Source organism: Stylophora pistillata, chromosome 14 (genome assembly GCF_964205215.1).
Source record: "Stylophora pistillata chromosome 14, jaStyPist1.2, whole genome shotgun sequence".
Taxonomy (NCBI): domain Eukaryota; kingdom Metazoa; phylum Cnidaria; class Anthozoa; order Scleractinia; family Pocilloporidae; genus Stylophora; species Stylophora pistillata.
In genome coordinates this window covers 2754755-2771204 of record NC_142532.1, presented here as the reverse complement: position 1 = coordinate 2771204, position 16450 = coordinate 2754755, and the positions used below count along the sequence as shown (strand labels likewise).

The following is a 16450-nucleotide window of genomic DNA, read 5'->3' as shown; positions in this document are numbered from 1 at the left end:
AGCTTTAAATTTACATTTGTAGCAAATAAGTGTGATGAACTGTTTCTCAGCCCACATGCGTTTATATTTTTAATATAAAATAATTTCTAGCGCGTTAGAAAGAGCATGATTAGCTCTGTATTGTGTGCTAATTTGAAAGCTCAAGCTCTTTTGCACGCCGAGAAAATCCTCTCTGAATATTAAATCAATAGAAATTTGTCAATGAGCTCCAGGCCAATCTGGAAGAACCACTAGACCACTAGCAAAATGCTATTGTTTTCTACTCAGAGACGATTTTCTCGGCCCACATGCGTTTATATATTAAATATAAAATAATTTCTAGCTCGTTAGAAGGAGCATGATTAGCTCTGTATTGTGTGCTAATTTCAAAGTTACAGCTCTTTTGTACGCCGAGAAAATCCTCTCTGAATATTGAAACAATGGTAATTCGTTAATGAGCTCTTGGCTAATCTGGAAGAACCACTAGACCACTAGCAAAATGCTATTGTTTTAATACTCAGAGAGGATTTTTTCGGTTCACATGCGTTTCTATATTAAATATAAAATAATTTCTAGCTCGTTAGAAAGAGTATGATTAGCTCTGTATTGTGTGCTCATTTTAAAGCTACAGCTCTTTTGTGGGCCAAGAAAATCCCCTCTGAATATTAAAACAATAGAAATTCGTTAATGAGCTATTGGTTCATCGGGAAGAACTACTAGCAAACTGAATATTGTTTTGATATTCAGAGAGAATTTTCTCGCCTTATAAAAGAGCTGTAGCTATGAAACTTGCACACAATATAAAGCTAATCATACTCTTTCTTACGAGCAATAAATTGTCTAGGAATTCTCCTTTTTCGCAGAGATATAGACGCATGACCAAAACTCTATCGTTTACAATATTCAGAGAGGATTTTCTCGGCCCACAAAAGAGCTGTAACTTTGACATTTGTACACAATACTCAGCTAATCACGCTCTTCCTTACGAGCTATACAATGTCCAGGAATTCCCCTTTTCGAGATGAAAGCTCTTTTTAGCTACTTGTTCCTCCAGATTATCCAAAAGCTCATTAACCAATTTTTATTGATTCAGTATTGATGCATTTATTTCTGTGAAAAATAGGGGAACTCCTGGACAACTTCTAGCTCGATAAAAAGAGCGTGATTACCTGTGTATTGTGTGCAATTGTCAAAGCTACAGCTCTTTTGTGAGCCGAGAAAATCCTCTCTGAATATTAAAATAATAGAAATTCGTCAAAGAGCTTTGGGTGAACCAGTAGAAACTAGCTAAAAAGAGTTATCAACTAGAACGAAGGGAAGTCCCGGACAAACTATAGCGCGTTAGAAAGAGTATGATTAGTTATGTATTGTGTGCTAGTTTCAAAGCTACAGCTATTTTTTGGGCCGAGAAAATACTCTCTGAATATTAAAATAATAGAAATTCGTCAAAGAGCTTTGGGTTAACTACTAGAACTACTAGCTAAAACAAGCCTTCAATTTGAAAAGGGGAAATTCGCGGACAAATTACAGCGCGTTAGAGAAAACGATTAGCTATGTATTGTGTGCAGTGTCAAAGCTGCTGCTCTTTTATGGGCCGAGAAAATCATCCTCTCTGAATATTAAAGCAATAGGAAATAGTTTACGTGGACGAGCCACTGGCTATGAACGAGCTTTCAACTCGAAAAAGGGGGATTTCTAGACAATTTATGGCGCGTAAGAAAGCGTGTGATTATCTGAGTATTATTTGCAAGCGTCAAAGCAACAGCTCTTTAGTGGGCCGAAAAATCCTCTCTGAATATTAAAAACAATAGAATTTTGTTCGTGCGTTTATATCTCTGCGAAAAGGGGGAATTTCTTGGCATGTTATAAAGTAACTGCGAAGTTATTATTTGACATTGCAATAATGAAATTCTACTCGATTCAATATTGACCCTACAGGAAAAGGGCATATAATGGCTAATGAACCGATCAAAAAACAAGGTGAAGACTTAATTTATTTTAATCACTTATTTGCTACAAATGTATAGTTAAAGAGACTGAAAAAGGTCAATCAGCTAGATAAAAAAACTGACAAAAAAATGGGTGCTCTACCTGCGGGTTCTCGGTCCAAAGTCGGGATTATGTTACTGACTGAAGAATTTGAGTTTTCCACCCTTCTTATACTCAAGAAGTAGGCGAAAATACAATTAACAATCATAAATTACTATTAGGAACAAAGAAAAGATATGATTAACGAGTACTGTTTGGTCTGCCCTTTCAGTCAATTCAGTAAATTAACCTTTAACTTCCACAAGTGATAAACATGTAAATTCTCCCAATAATATCCATACATTATCCGGCAAACAAGTTATGAGAATACTTAAACTCATCAGGCAGAAGTTGTTATCTTGATTGAATTCTTCCTATTAATTTACAAGGAAATATGTGACAGCTAGAAAGGAGACCCAACAATCATATATTGGGAATTCAGGGTTTTATTTTTATTACAAAATAACTAAAAGTCCATGAGGACTCATCGACGGCGTGTCACACTTTTACTTTCTCTGAGAAAATATCTTCAAATAATCTTAAATTACTTTCTTGCTGGCTCAGTTAGCTGGATATGAGCTTCAAATTATAAGTGATTTTCGAAAATTGTGGAAAGAACAACTACTCCAGGATGTGAGGAGAGAAATATTAGGAGTGATTCAACCGTTGAAGGTGATTTAGAGTCTTCTCCTAAACTTATAACTTGTGGAGTCCCTCAATAAAGGCTCAACCCCTGGTCCCCTGCTGTTTTTACTGTATGTAAATGGTCTTCCAAAATCATCAAGTAAACTTTTGTTTCGAATCTTTGCTGATGACACCAACATTTTTTTTTCATCAAAAAATATTGCAGATTTTGAATCAATTGTGAACAAAGGACTTATGAATGTTATAAAATACTGTAATGTGAATAGATTATCCATTAATTTTAAAAAAAACTAACTACATGATCATTGCATCAACTAAGAAAAAATTATCTCCTAATCTAACAGCTTGTAATATTCAACAAAAACATACTATAGGTACTTAGGTATATTTATTGATGAGAACCTAAAATGGGATACCCAAATACAGCATGTTAACAATCGAATAGCAAAAAATTTGGGTACCGGTATCCTTAATAAGCTTCGCTACTATGTGTCTGCTACTTCTCTTAGACAGCTCTATTACAACCTTATCTATCTTTATATTTCTTATGGTTTGGTAAGCTGGGGATCAGCTTGCCAAACCCGACTTAAAACTGTATGGAAAATTCAAAACAAATGTATTCGTTCCATATTTTTTGCTTCCCAAAGAGAAAATGCTTCCATCTACTATAAAATGCTTGAACTGCATAATCTTGATAAATATTCAAAATCAAGATAGCATCCCTATTTTATAAACTTAAATACCTCCTGTGCAATGCTCTTCATAAATTAATTGCACCCTCAAGTGGAGTACATAACTATAACACTATATACGCCTCAAAAGATAACTTATACAGACCAGTGTCCAGAACTAACTACGGCCTCTCAAGCTTTACATCCATGGCCTCTAGAGTTTGGGAAAAAGTACCTTACACCCTGAAAATTTTGCCCTTTTCTTCCTTTATTCCGCAGTATACTGAAGCACTACCTTCTTGCCAACCAAATGTAATTTTTTTTTGTCTCTCCTTCATATTATTTTCACTATGATTTTTTATATTACTGTACTTTTATACATATTCAGGCAGTTAGGTATATAATTGTACAATCTATTGAGTATCAATAATTTATAATTTGCTTAATGTATTACTTTTTATTTTCCTTTTTCCCTCTTTGTAAATCTTAAATATAGTATGCTAGCTTCTCATAAATATTTTTCTCTTTTTAAATTTATTTATAAACACATTTTATTTTATTTATTTATTATTGTTATCATTATTACTATTACTATTATTATTTTATCAATTAAGGTGATTAGTTAAATTGATTTAATTAATTAGTTAATGAGGGCCCCACTGAAAACTGCTATGGCAAGTTGGGCTCCCTCGTTAAATATTATTATTATTATATTATTAAATCATGTGGTAGTGACCATCTCGAAAGCATTTGCTACTATGGTCACTGCGCACTTCTCCTTTTCCTACAATATGTAAAACTCTGCTCTTTCTATTTTCTCCTTTTATTTTATCTCACTTGTAGTTAATGATATAACAAGTGCAAAATAGAGATGATGATGATGATGACGATGATGATGATGATGATGATGATGGTTGTAGGGGGTTAGCAGGAGACTATAACCCAGGTGGCTCCCTTCTTCTTCACTTGTGTTATGTGTGAATTTACAAAGCAGGAGTTTCATTAATGTTTTCAGCAGGAGGGCAACTGGTTTTCACAGCAGGCAAAACTTTTTGAACTGAACCTCTCTATAAGACAAACTCTCCTCCAGATCACCAGGCCCTTAATGAAACCCCTGACAAAGAATTTTTAACAGAAATGACAAAGAATTTTTTAACAGAAATGCCAGCAACTCAAGGGGCTCTTCACTGTTTAAATTCTTCTTGTCTATATTAAAGGAAATAAATGAAGCATGGAGAACATGCATACTGCGTAAATCTTTCCAGAAGTTCTGCAGTTGGGATTCTTGTGTGATACCAGGTCTGATTGCCACCATCACTTTAATGCCAGCAAGACTTCAGATGTGATGATTGACAAAATGGCCTAAACACCTTGGATGAGTCCCTTCGCAGGAATAAAACATTCCTAGGCTGGCTGACAAAGTATGCCCTGAAAATCGATCTAATCTATCAAATTTAAGTTTAAACCTTCAGAGCCAACCAGAATAACAAGCGCATTGCTAATTAATTGTAAGACAACCATCTAAACTTATCCTGTTTCACTAAATCTTCTTTTGAATTTCTTTATTTTAAGGTATTTTCACTCAATAGGAACATCCTAGTCCTAAGGAGGGAAAAAAGAGAAACATACCAGTAATGATGTGTTATGAATAATAGGGCGAGCTTCTAAAGAAACTGTGGTGCTGCGTCAGTTAAGGAGGGTTAAAGAAACTGTGGTGCTGCGTCAGTTAAGGAGGGTATTAAAAGATTATCTAGTTATATCAAATGAGTTGGCCTACGAAGGATCCTCCGAATCCGATGGCAAGACCATGTCAGCACCAAAGAGTGACTGGAAAGGGTAGGCATGAGGCCACTGAGTGCGGAAGTGATGTCTCGTAGATGGTAAATGATTGGTCATATTCTTGGGAAAGATCATAATAATGATTGCAATGTTGCTATGAACTGGGCACAAAAAGGTAAAAGGAGAAGGGGAAGACCAAAAACCACTTAGAGACGTACAGTAGAGAAAGAAAGGCAAGAGGCAGGTTGGAGGTCATGGGAGGAGGTGCGGACAGCAGCAACCAATCGAGAGGAGTGGAAAAGCTCTGTGAAGGCCCTATGTTTCACGAGGCATGAAAAGGATCGATGATGACAATCAAATGAGTTGATGATATGAATTGGCAGTCCGGCTAAAGTCCCCCGAAAAGTATTGTGATGCACATTTGATTATATCCACATGTTAATTTGTGCAATATAAATATTAAATTATTGTCGCAGAGAAATCAACTGAATTCTACATTCTAATCAGGCAGCACAGGACGAAAATCGTAACCTGTGACCCATGGAGTAAAAAATGAATGTACATTAACTAATCCTAAAAAGCTTTTCCGTTGTGTCTACGGTCCTCCTTCTAACAGGAATTATTATTATTATTATTATTATTATTAATTGGCCACCATATGGAGATTTTAAAGCTGATACTGTGAACATTAGCCCTTTGTCAGGGTCAAGAAATGGAGGGCTAATGCTCGAAATGTCACTTTCAGAATCCCTTTACAGTGGCCAATTCAAATTATTACCTCAGCTGACAAAACCAGATTATCTTATATGTTCGGAATATTTACAAGTCAAGGGTGAGGGGATTAACAGCCAGGTAGGGTCCTGAGGTGTCCATACCCTCCTCCCCCCCCCCCCCTGTGCAATAATTTCTCTTAAGTCAATAGCATGCAAATCTCAAAATTTGGGTTTATGAAAAACTTGGGAATTTCAACAATCTAAAGAAGAATATGATAACCTTTTCCAGAGCTTTATAATTCTTTTGCCAGTTATCACTGCTCAAATTCAAGTCTGAAAACAAAACACAATGACCTGGCCAGGTTTCGTTTAGACCTGGAGTCCATCGTGTAAACTATTAAGCCCCTGTATCTCCCACTAGGATAACGGTAAGTTTCCAGCAAAAGAACCTAACTCCCATAGCTTTCAGAACTCATCCCCATTTTGTGTACCATGATATATCCCTACTCCTCTCAGTTGGGTTGCTAGTCAAGGTCAGTCTACTACCCCCCCCCCCCAAGTATCTGAAAGGTTTCTTCGTGAGATCACATGTACAAGCTCTACTTCCCATATATCCCTAGGGACCATTCATTTTTTATGAGGTGGGGGGGGCTGGTGGGATTTTTTTAACTTTCATTAAAAAGTTGCATGACCCCCTCAGTCGTTTAATTTTTTTCCTTGACCCCCCCTCAATACAGGTAAATTTTTTTCAGTGTAAAATATATCCCATCTTATAGCATTACTAAAAGATTTTACATGACCCCCCCTTTCTGCCTTATTTTTTTTAGCTGGCTCCCCTTTAAGGCCGTTTTTTTTTTTTGGGTGACCCCACCCCCAAATCCCACCAGTCCCTCCTCCCTTGTAAAAAATGAACGGTCCCCTAGATGGACAGAGTCACTGAGAGTTTGGTTTCCCACAGTTTCTCTCAAGTGGGTGGGGGAGGGGGAGTCTACAGGGGTTTGTAGCCTCTTCTCCCTAGCCTGCAGCGTAGGCATCTTATTAAGGCAAGTTAATGTTTGTGATCATTTATCCAAGTGCCATGTTTGATTTGGAGTCAGTGCGGGGGCAAGGGGCGGGTCAGGGGCATCACTCACCTCCTTAGTTCAAATTTCTCTCTCTCTTTCCCCAGCCTTCCCCAGCCTTCCCCTGCCCTTAAAATCAAAGATGGCAGCCATTTTCCACTTAGAAAATACTGAGTATTTACTCACCCAAATTACACCTGACCTGTGGGTTTTTTACTACTTGTATAACAACAAAATTCTTGAAACATCATTTTTGCATGTTGTCACTCAATACGAAATCAAAACCAAATTTGCGTTTTTTAACGCCCCCCCCCCCCCCACCCCACCCGTCCCTTCAATCAAAAATGCCTGGTCCGCTACTTCTTCAAGAACGATATCTGGTACCCAGTTGTCTGCCATTGATAACCGATCGGAAAATAGGATTACCAGCTTAAGGCTGATGTATTGGTAAACTTGATCAAAAAAAAAAAAAAAAAAAAAAAAAGACGACATAACATCTCATGCTTACCAATTCATAAGCGCCATGTAGCGCAATTTCATTCCTTTTCGAAACCTGCGGATAAAACAGATAGGCGAGTTGAAAATTAATTTGAAATGACAGCACTGGTTTGAACGTGACTGAAACAAGGAACAAACGTCATGAAAATGGAGATTTTCGATAAAAAGGTTTTCAGCTGAACACCGTTCTCACGCCGCCATATTGAAATAAATGTAAATAAACGCCTCCCTCCCCACCCCGAATGAAATCTTTACACTCTCGCTGGTGCTGCTGGGAGATTTAGCGGGAAGTCCACGTCAACATTTTTGGCGGCCATCTTGAATGAGTGGATGAACTCGGTAGAGACTACCTAAAGAAATTGTAACATGGGAGCAGGCCAATCTGCAGAAATCCCAGGCGGTGGATCTGAAGGATATCATGTACTAAGGGTAATATAAGTTTAATGCAATCGATTCTACTAACATTAAAATACAGGGTATGCTCTGAGTTATCCTGTACATGTAACTCCGCGCAATTTGTTGATAATACAAATGGTTCGATCCTCTTCTTTTAACGCGGCTTATTTTATGTGCTGTTTTACAGGTTCAAGAAAATTCTCCTGGATATAAAGCAGGATTGGAGCCCTTCTTTGATTTTATAATCTCGATAGAAAATACGCGACTGGTGGGTTGAAGCGAAGATTAACTTTTACCTTGTCCTTTGCAGTGTGGTTTTGCAAAATTCGACGTTACCGAGATCAAAAGTTACAAATGTTGGTTTTGCATTCTGTCGTAGTCGATGTTTCTCTCTCTATTCATGATTTGGTAACAATTAAGACTAATGAATTTTACGAAAAGGCTGATCCATTCAGTTTTACATAGAAACTCTTTTGTCTACTTTTGTAAGCAGCTGTTTTTAATTAAGTAGAGGTAAACCTTACTTTAGAGTCATTTTGAACCAAGAGTATTACAACTTATGAACACTTGCGCGTAAGTTATCATAGAAGAAGTAATTATATACATTAGAGAGACATTAGGCTATCATAGCAGCTAGTAACATTGATTATAGTTGTGGAGTAGTTTTTGTTTAATCCGTGTTTGAACCAGCCAAGATTTTAAAGCCTTGTTTCAGGTTTGTTTTGTAAATGGCAAGGCTTTATATTAGCTTGAAACTTGGTTTCTAATGTGGGAATCAGATAAAAGAAAAGAGGATTGGAAAAGGGAAGAAAAGAACACAACCTAGGGGCATATGCTGGAATATGTCAATCAGACCACCCTGTCCATAAATGTAACTCCCTACACCCTATGTCAATATAGGATATGTCAATCAGACAAGGCTGTGCTCTAGCAGCACCCAGCGACTCCTGGTGCCTTATTTTTGCTCTTGGGCGACTCAGGAATCTTAGTTTTTTTCATAAAAAGCATATGCTGGGCACCCTGGATTTCACAGTTTCAGAGCACTGGGCTCCCTTCAGTTTTTCTTGGGGTACAGCCTTGTTAGACCATCCTGTCTATAAACTTAACTCCTTACACCTTAATATCAGAATCCATACTCTCCATACTGTTCTCTATACATTTCCTAAGATGATGATGAGGAGAATCAAGAGCGTCTTTAGTTGGTGATCATTTTCTCAATTCTCATGACCTTGATGTGTGATTCAAGGGTGATATTGCAAGAAGAAGTTAGATGCCAGTCCTTCTTAGGAGTCAAAAGGGTTAAAGAAAAGTACCTATAATTCTTCCAGATAATTTCCACTCCCTGCATCTTTCTACAGGGTGGGCTTGTTCTTTATCAAATTTGCTGGATTTGATTCATAATGCACATTTTAACTTTTCACCTGTTCTTGCTCTAACTTAATATTTAGGATCAAGATAATGAAACACTGAAGGAAATCCTTAAATCAAATGCAGAAAAACCTGTGAAGATGCTTGTTTTTAGTAGCAAAACATGCAAAGTTAGAGGTAAGTTTCTTCAATACGAAAATTATTTTAATTACAATACTCCTCCAAGATTTGAAAGTCTTTCCTTAATTACATCAGAAGGAGAAATAACTTCTCATTAGAGAAAAATGATTGAGCAAAAAATGGGGATCACAATATTGCACAAAAGCATGGATTTTTTTTTTTTTTTTTTTTTAATTATTAAATCATAGCTTCAGTTCACAATCATATTAAACATTTATTTCAACACTAAAAAAAGCTTTCTCCCTTATCTGATTCAACTTCAAGATGTTGGGAATATTTGCCCTTCTATGAAACACAGAATACCTTGATTTGATTCTGACAGGTCAATTATGTATTGACCAATCATAATTAAGGCCAGCACAAGTATGTAAACCCCAAAACTACAAACAAATTGCGATTGGGGTTTTCAGGTTAGTTTTCTGACACTTAATTTGTCTTTTCTCTGAAACACACAAGGCTGGTTATTAGCACAAGGTCTAACCCAAACCACAGTTTTATGCAATCAGTGGGCCTTAAGCTTTCTTTGTAAGAGGATTGATTTCTTCAAAGAAATGCCCTTCAACTGTAAGCACTAATTTTGACCCTCTTGACACTGTTCCCAAAAATAAATGTTAGGAAAAAGGTCCAGCTAAATTAAGAATTGTTTAGGATGCATTTTTTTTTTTTAAACAACAGCTAAACTTTGTCTGAATGACTGGCCCACAGGCATCACATAAATATTTCAGGTGTTCACACTTTGCTGAGTTGAACTGTCACTTTCAAATTGTTGGCAAAGTTGTAGTCTGTTTGTGTTTTTAAATTCATTTCATTTTTTACCTTACAGAAGTTAGTATCACTCCAAGCAGTATGTGGGGTGGCCAGGGTCTCCTAGGTATGTTGATGTCACAAGTGTGTTTGGTTTCCATAAGAAACCAGCATAGTTTCATTCTAGTCCATCTTTGAACCACTCAATGTTTTTTTTCATATTCCTGTCAAAACAAAGATTGCTGAAACAAAAAATGAGTTATATACACTAATAAATTTCTATACAAAAACAGCAAAGAAAATCAAATCCATTGTTCAGAGCTGCTGTAAAATATTAAAAATATAGAGGATTAAGTTAACTTTCTTTCCAGTTTCAGTCTGTGAAGAAAATTGAATAACAAACAGAAAGGTGGATGCCTTTTTTAGGGGAGAAAAGAAATGAATTTTGGAAATGCAATTTAATTCCCTTGGCACAGAAAGAAAGGAATTGTCAAAAATGAAAATTGAATTTCACTTCCTATTCAACTGGAAGACAGTTGGCTCTATAATGCACAGGTGGTAAATGTAATTTATGTATGAATTGTGTAGCAAATTGTATCTTTCCTTTTGCAGGAGTTAGTATTCGTTTTTGTTCCTTTGAAGGAGCTAATGAAAACGTTTGGCATGTTTTGGTGAGTAAAGCTTGAAAAGATGTTTTATTTTGTAACTTTTTGTTTGAGGTTCAAATGTCTGTTTTACTCAAACCCATTAATTTCATTTTACCTTTGTTTGAAGGAAGTTCAACCAAACTCACCTGCTGACATAGCTGGGTTGCGCTCAAATACAGATTACATCATAGGAGCTGATTCAGTTCTACATGAGGTAACAAATAAATAAAAACAGTAGATACTTTTTTGAGGAACAAGTCCATCAGAAAGACACCTACGTGTTGCCTCAGAACAACTCCAAACAGCTACGTAATGTTTAATTTCAGAGGCTTGCATCCCTAACAGCATTTTCTTTTTTCCCTCTTTAGTCTGAAGACCTGTTCCAACTTATAGAATCACATGAAGGGAAACTACTTAAGTTATATGTCTACAATTCTGAAACAGATGGTTGTAGAGAGGTATTTCTTTTATATTTGCAAGTTGTGATGTAAATAAACAGTGCCTGAAAAAAGCTTTTTACTTTAGCTGTGATTCTGAATTACTATTTGTCTTTCTAGATAACCATTACACCAAACAGAAATTGGGGTGGCGAGGGAAGGTGAGTCATGTCTTATAATCGCTTTTGTGATTAATGTGCATTGTTGTGGTTGAAGAGGTCCAGGTGGGGACCAAGGGCCTGTTTCTCAATAGTTCTGGGAAATTTACAGGCCAGAAGCTATTTTTTTAGAATAAAAAGTAATGCAAAGTTCTGGCTCCCTGACCTGTCTGTTTTGTTTCTTTAGCTGAAAGTTTTGTTGTACAATTTTCAAAACTTTTCAAACTCTCATCTTGAATGTAGACAAGAACAGCTTTACAAGCCTGATAAGTTATCAGGACCTTTGAGAAATGGCCCCTGGTCAAGTCATTGTTCTTAAGTGAGACAGGAAATATTCACAGTGCCTTTCTCCACCCAGAAGTTTTAATGGGCACAATCAAACTGTCGGAGAAGCACAACAAAATACATGAGGGGGGGGAGGGGAGTAACTCAGGATGGACTGGCATCCCGTCCAAGGGGAGTAGATATGCTCGTGGGTTCATCCTGCTATGGAGAACAAGAATAAATAACAGTAGCTATAGACCACTAATTCATCCTGCAAGATGTAACTCTTTGGCTTTGATATATCTTGCAGTATGGGATGTGGCATAGGATATGGCTATCTTCACAGAATACCAATCAAAGATTCTCCAGATGTGGCTCTACAACCTAAAGCTTCATCTCCTGCTCCTGATGGCTTCTCTGATGTAAGTGAATTGATGAGTTGTGACTAGTTCATCTTGAACCGAAAAAAAAAAAAAAGCAGATGGAACTTCCCGAGCAGCAAACATTTAAGTCGTCAGGCAAACAGTGAAAAAAGAATTGGTTACTTAATTTTCAGCCTAAATTGCAAAATTTGAAAGGTGTATTTGGAGGTCAAGTTGCCAACTGAAGTGTTTCCATTCAAAAGTTATGCGAGATGAACTTTTTCCCAAAGTATCATTATTGCTGCTCCTTTGCCTTATTCTTTTTAGTGGTTTGAGTGTCAGGTATTAAGTTCAAGTGAGGGCCTCTAAAGACGATAAATGGCCTCTGTCAACTAAAGTTTAAATTTTGGGAACCATTTCTGATCTACTGTTGGAAAATGGCAACCTTGTAAAACTTCACACTTACAGCACTGAGTTGTTCAAACTGTTTCTCCACCCTACCGGCATGTTTACTGCTAAAGTCTTCAATTGAAGCACAACAAGCCCTAATGAGAAACCCTACAGCTTGGTTATGAGTGTTAGAAAGTTTCTTTTGAGAGTAGCATTCGACCCAATACCACAACACTGTGATGCGGCATGTATGCTCTTCTCATACAAGTAATCATGTTTAACTTATTTTTACTTTTATCTTTTGGCCCCAAAGGTTCCTCTCAGTGGACCCACCCCTGTGCCTCTTGTTGCAGTTTCAACATCAACAGTTTCACCAATACAAACAGCAGGTAGGTTACTCATGATTTGCTATACAAGCTTGGGCATTCTTTGCACATAACTATCCTTGTTAGACACTTTTTTCACATTCTAATGCGACTCCTTGAGTTAATCCCTTAAACTCTTGCATACAATTTTCTTTCATTATTTTGATGTCCAAGAAGCAAGTACAAAGAGTGAGTGAGTGTGTGCGTGTGTGTATAGAAAGATGATGTGATTGAAGTTGCATTTTTCAGTGGAAAATGGTTTTTGGGGGGATCTTTTCTATGGTTTTTTAGTTCTCAGCTTTCTCTTTCTAACAGGTCTGGAGTCAGGAATGACATCCTTGAACCTCAACACAACTGCAACATCACCAGCCATGAACCCATTCAACCCAAGTTTCCCAACCACATCTCCTGTTCCAGCTGCTGTATATCCAGGAGCTGCTCCTTTGGTAGTACCGGGAGGTGCCCCACCTACTGTTCCCTCATTCTTACCTCAAGTTCAGGGTACAACTGCGACAGGGAGCAAACAACCACCACCTTTCTCAGTAGCCCAGATGAATACAGGGGCTGCATCAACAACACCAGCTGGAAGTTCTGCAGTCACTGTGACAGCTACAGCAACACCCCTTATGACTGATATCACTGCGGGAGCAATGCCTGCCCCCTTAATACCCACAACAAGCCCATCATTGCCAAGTGATGACATCTCCGCAGCTTTTCAACCAACGCCACCACCTTCACAACCAATTGCAACATCGTAAAACAGAATAGCCCGAGAGTAATTACAGTCAATAGATACACTAGAAATATATTATCATACAAAAGTGTATTTTGCATGGCTATGAAAATTTTGTTCTCTCAGCTCTAGTTATTTTTTTCTGTCTCTCATCTTATTTGCAAAGGTGGCAGTAAGGGTAACCAAGACAAAAATGTATTGCCTACTGATCTGGTGAAGGTAGTCCAATTCTTTCCTTTGGGGGAGGTTTTAATTCTAGCAGTTCCTCCTGGTAGGGGACATTTTCTTTTCGGTAGTAGTGTCTTGAATTTTTGGGTCAGTCTTGTTTTCCCATTCAAAACAACTTTACTACAGAGCTTATGTGATCACTTTGGACAGCTTCAATCTGAAGTGACTTTGTTCAACACAAAATTGTATTGTGCACCAGTAAGTGTGCTTTGACTGCAGATTTTCCTTGTCTGAGTCACTAAACTGAAAATTGCTATTATGATATCTGTAATGATAATAACAACTTGCTAAGAAGTACAGAGAAAAAAAATTTAATGCTGTGGAAGTTTTTTGTAAATCTTAACTTGGAGTGCAACTGACCTGCAAGAATGTCAGTAATATGCAAGTGAGAGAGCAAATAAGTGAAAAAGTACCTATCTAAATCATTGGAGCTTCTCTGTCAAAACTGTTCATCAGTTTGCAAGAACATAATGTTTTCTACGGATTTGAAGGTCAGTTTTTCGTTCAAAAGAGTGACCTAAATAAATTCATCTTAATAGAAATTGACTTTGAAGTAAAAGCTAGCGTTAAGAAGTCACGACGTTTCGACCCCTCTGAGGTCATTTTCAAGTGAATAAGTTTTCCAAATCAGCATAAATATGTTGAAGCAAGTTGAAGACGATAAAATGCGGTGAACGCTAAAATTTGTGAAAAAGTGTAAACAGTATACAACGGAAGAGAATAAAAGAATAAAATAATCGTAGCCCGAAGGACGTTTAGTGCTACGATTATTTTAATCCTTTATTCTCTTCCGTTGTATATTGTTTACACTTTTTCACATATTTTAGCGTTCACCACATTTTATCGTCTTCAAATTGCCTCAACATATTTATGCTGATTTGGAAAACTTACTCACTTGAAAATGACCTCAGAGAGGTCGAAACGTCGTGACTTCTTAGCGCTAGCTTTTATTTCAAAGTCGATTTCTAAGAAACTACTTATTAATAGAAATTTGATGTGTTTACAAGAGATAGAAGGTGGACATGTACTTACCTTAAGAAAGTATAATAAATGGCGAGGAGTTACCATGAGTATTCACAAATTAACTTGAAAAGTTCCCTGAACTGTATGGACTCTTATTACACGACTCGGGCAGTCAGAGGGCCAATAACTAAAATCAACCAATCAAAATGCTCTATTGCCGGTCCAATATTCTCTCAGTACTGGACCGGGCACTGTCCCGAATGATCCCGAATGATACCGCACTTGTGTCCCTTTGAACTTCAGTCGTATAATAAATCTCTTATTAACCAAGCTTGCTCGGGACCGTACTGGAAGAATATCAGGCCTCGGTCCGTACTGTCAAGACCTCAGGCCGATATTCTCCCAGTACGGCCCTCGCGCTTGGTTAATAAGATATATTTATTACACGACTTGGGCAGTCAGAGGGCCAATAACTAAAATCAACCAATCAAAATGCTCTATTGCCGGTCCAATGTTCTCTAAGTACTGGACCGGGCACTGTCCCGAATGGTCCCGAATGATACCGCACTTTTGTCCCTTTGAACTTCAGTCGTATAATAAATCTCTTATTAACCAAGCTTGCTCGGGACCGTACTGGAAGAATATCGGCCCTCAGTCTTTTTTGAACGGACCTCGCTGCGCTCGGTCCGTACTGTCAAGACCTCGGGCCGATATTCTCCCAGTAAGGCCCTCGCGCTTGGTTAATAAGATATATTTATTGTAAACCAATGCATGCCCATTTGTTTCTTGTGATATACCCCTGCTTTCTTGCAATTTTCGTATGTATAACGGTACAGTTTTCTACTCTTTTCCAAGTTGATGTCAGAGCTGTTGTAATTGTAAATTACTACATGAAGATTTTGGTCATTTGTTTCATATCCAATCTTCTCGACTTTTTTTTTTTTATAAAACGATGAACTTCCTTCACTTGTGTCAAATTGCTCATAACTACAGTTCTTTTCAGTGCAAGTCTGTGGTCTAGAGCTCTTGAAAACAGGAAAATTACGCCAAATGTCCAAATTCTTCACACAAGTTTCTGACCACAAATGCAAGTTTAAGAAATGTGACATGTTGTATGCTTTGGAAGATTCTTCTATTACTGTTAGCTTAAATAAGGCAGTCGGATTTTCTTGTGTGTTTGCCATTTTGTAGCTGTTGGTGAATATACTAATAAATTTGTCAAATCTAACAAATGTTTAGAAATTCGAAGACCAAGAACACAACAAGACTAGCCTTTGCGATTTTTTCATATATGAAAAGTTGGCCTCAATTTTGGGTGAGTTCATCAAGCCAGTCTTCAACAGAAACTATGCCCAGCATATCAAACCTTACTTTGACCACCAGTTGCAGTATCTATTAACAAGGAGGGCAATAACTAAAAGGAGGGCAATAACTAAAAGGAGGGCAATAACTAAAAGGAGGGCAATAACTAAAAGGAGGGCAATAGCTAAAAGGAGGGCAATAACTAAAAGGAGGGCAATAACTAAAAGGAGGGCAATAACTAAAAGCTGATTTGATGAGACAGAGGTGTTGGGAAGACTGATTGCAAAAACTGTGCGTGAGGAGTTCCAGAACTGTAATGATGAAGACAACGCCCCACAGCAACTTTTGTTGTTATCACATAACATATGCGACTTGGTAATTAGTGGTCATTGTATGGTTATATGGTGATGATGATTTATTGATGATGATGATGATGATGATGATTTATTTTAACTCAGCTCGATTTTACAAGGTATATGGGTTAAATTTACATAGCAACTAAATACAGTTCAGCAAAGGAAAAAAGAGAAAAATATCTA

The 16450-nt window shown here is 37.4% G+C and overlaps 1 protein-coding gene and 1 long non-coding RNA gene across 2 annotated transcripts; one reads left to right on the top strand and one right to left on the bottom strand.

Moving 5' to 3' along the window:
• Positions 1-1955: 1955 nt before the first annotated feature.
• LOC148716103 (uncharacterized) lies at positions 1956-7582 on the bottom strand. Its single transcript, XR_015995269.1, has 2 exons — positions 7385-7582; positions 1956-4925 (listed from the first exon to the last, which is right to left on the bottom strand). It is a non-coding gene; the product is annotated as an uncharacterized LOC148716103 (long non-coding RNA).
• A 63-nt stretch (positions 7583-7645) lies between these two features.
• On the top strand, positions 7646-14716 carry LOC111323418 (Golgi reassembly-stacking protein 2). The gene is made up of 11 exons (XM_022926750.2): positions 7646-7803; positions 7958-8038; positions 9219-9315; positions 10142-10189; positions 10675-10733; positions 10837-10923; positions 11078-11167; positions 11267-11307; positions 11879-11990; positions 12634-12709; positions 13001-14716. Exons 1-11 carry the CDS (start codon positions 7741-7743, stop codon positions 13441-13443), a joined length of 1197 nt encoding a protein of 398 aa, XP_022782485.2. The 5' UTR covers positions 7646-7740; the 3' UTR covers positions 13444-14716.
• Positions 14717-16450: the final 1734 nt, after the last annotated feature.

What these genes read in the sequence shown, in the direction of transcription:
- LOC111323418 (XM_022926750.2), top strand. Translation starts at nt 7,741, where the DNA reads ATGGGAGCAGGCCAATCTGCAGAAATCCCAGGCGGTGGATCTGAAGGA. An exon ending in CAAAACATGCAAAGTTAGAG is followed by an intron (nt 9,316 to 10,141) that starts GTAAGTTTCTTC and finishes TTTACCTTACAG; the next exon opens with AAGTTAGTATCACTCCAAGC. An exon ending in CTCCTGATGGCTTCTCTGAT is followed by an intron (nt 11,991 to 12,633) that starts GTAAGTGAATTG and finishes TTGGCCCCAAAG; the next exon opens with GTTCCTCTCAGTGGACCCAC.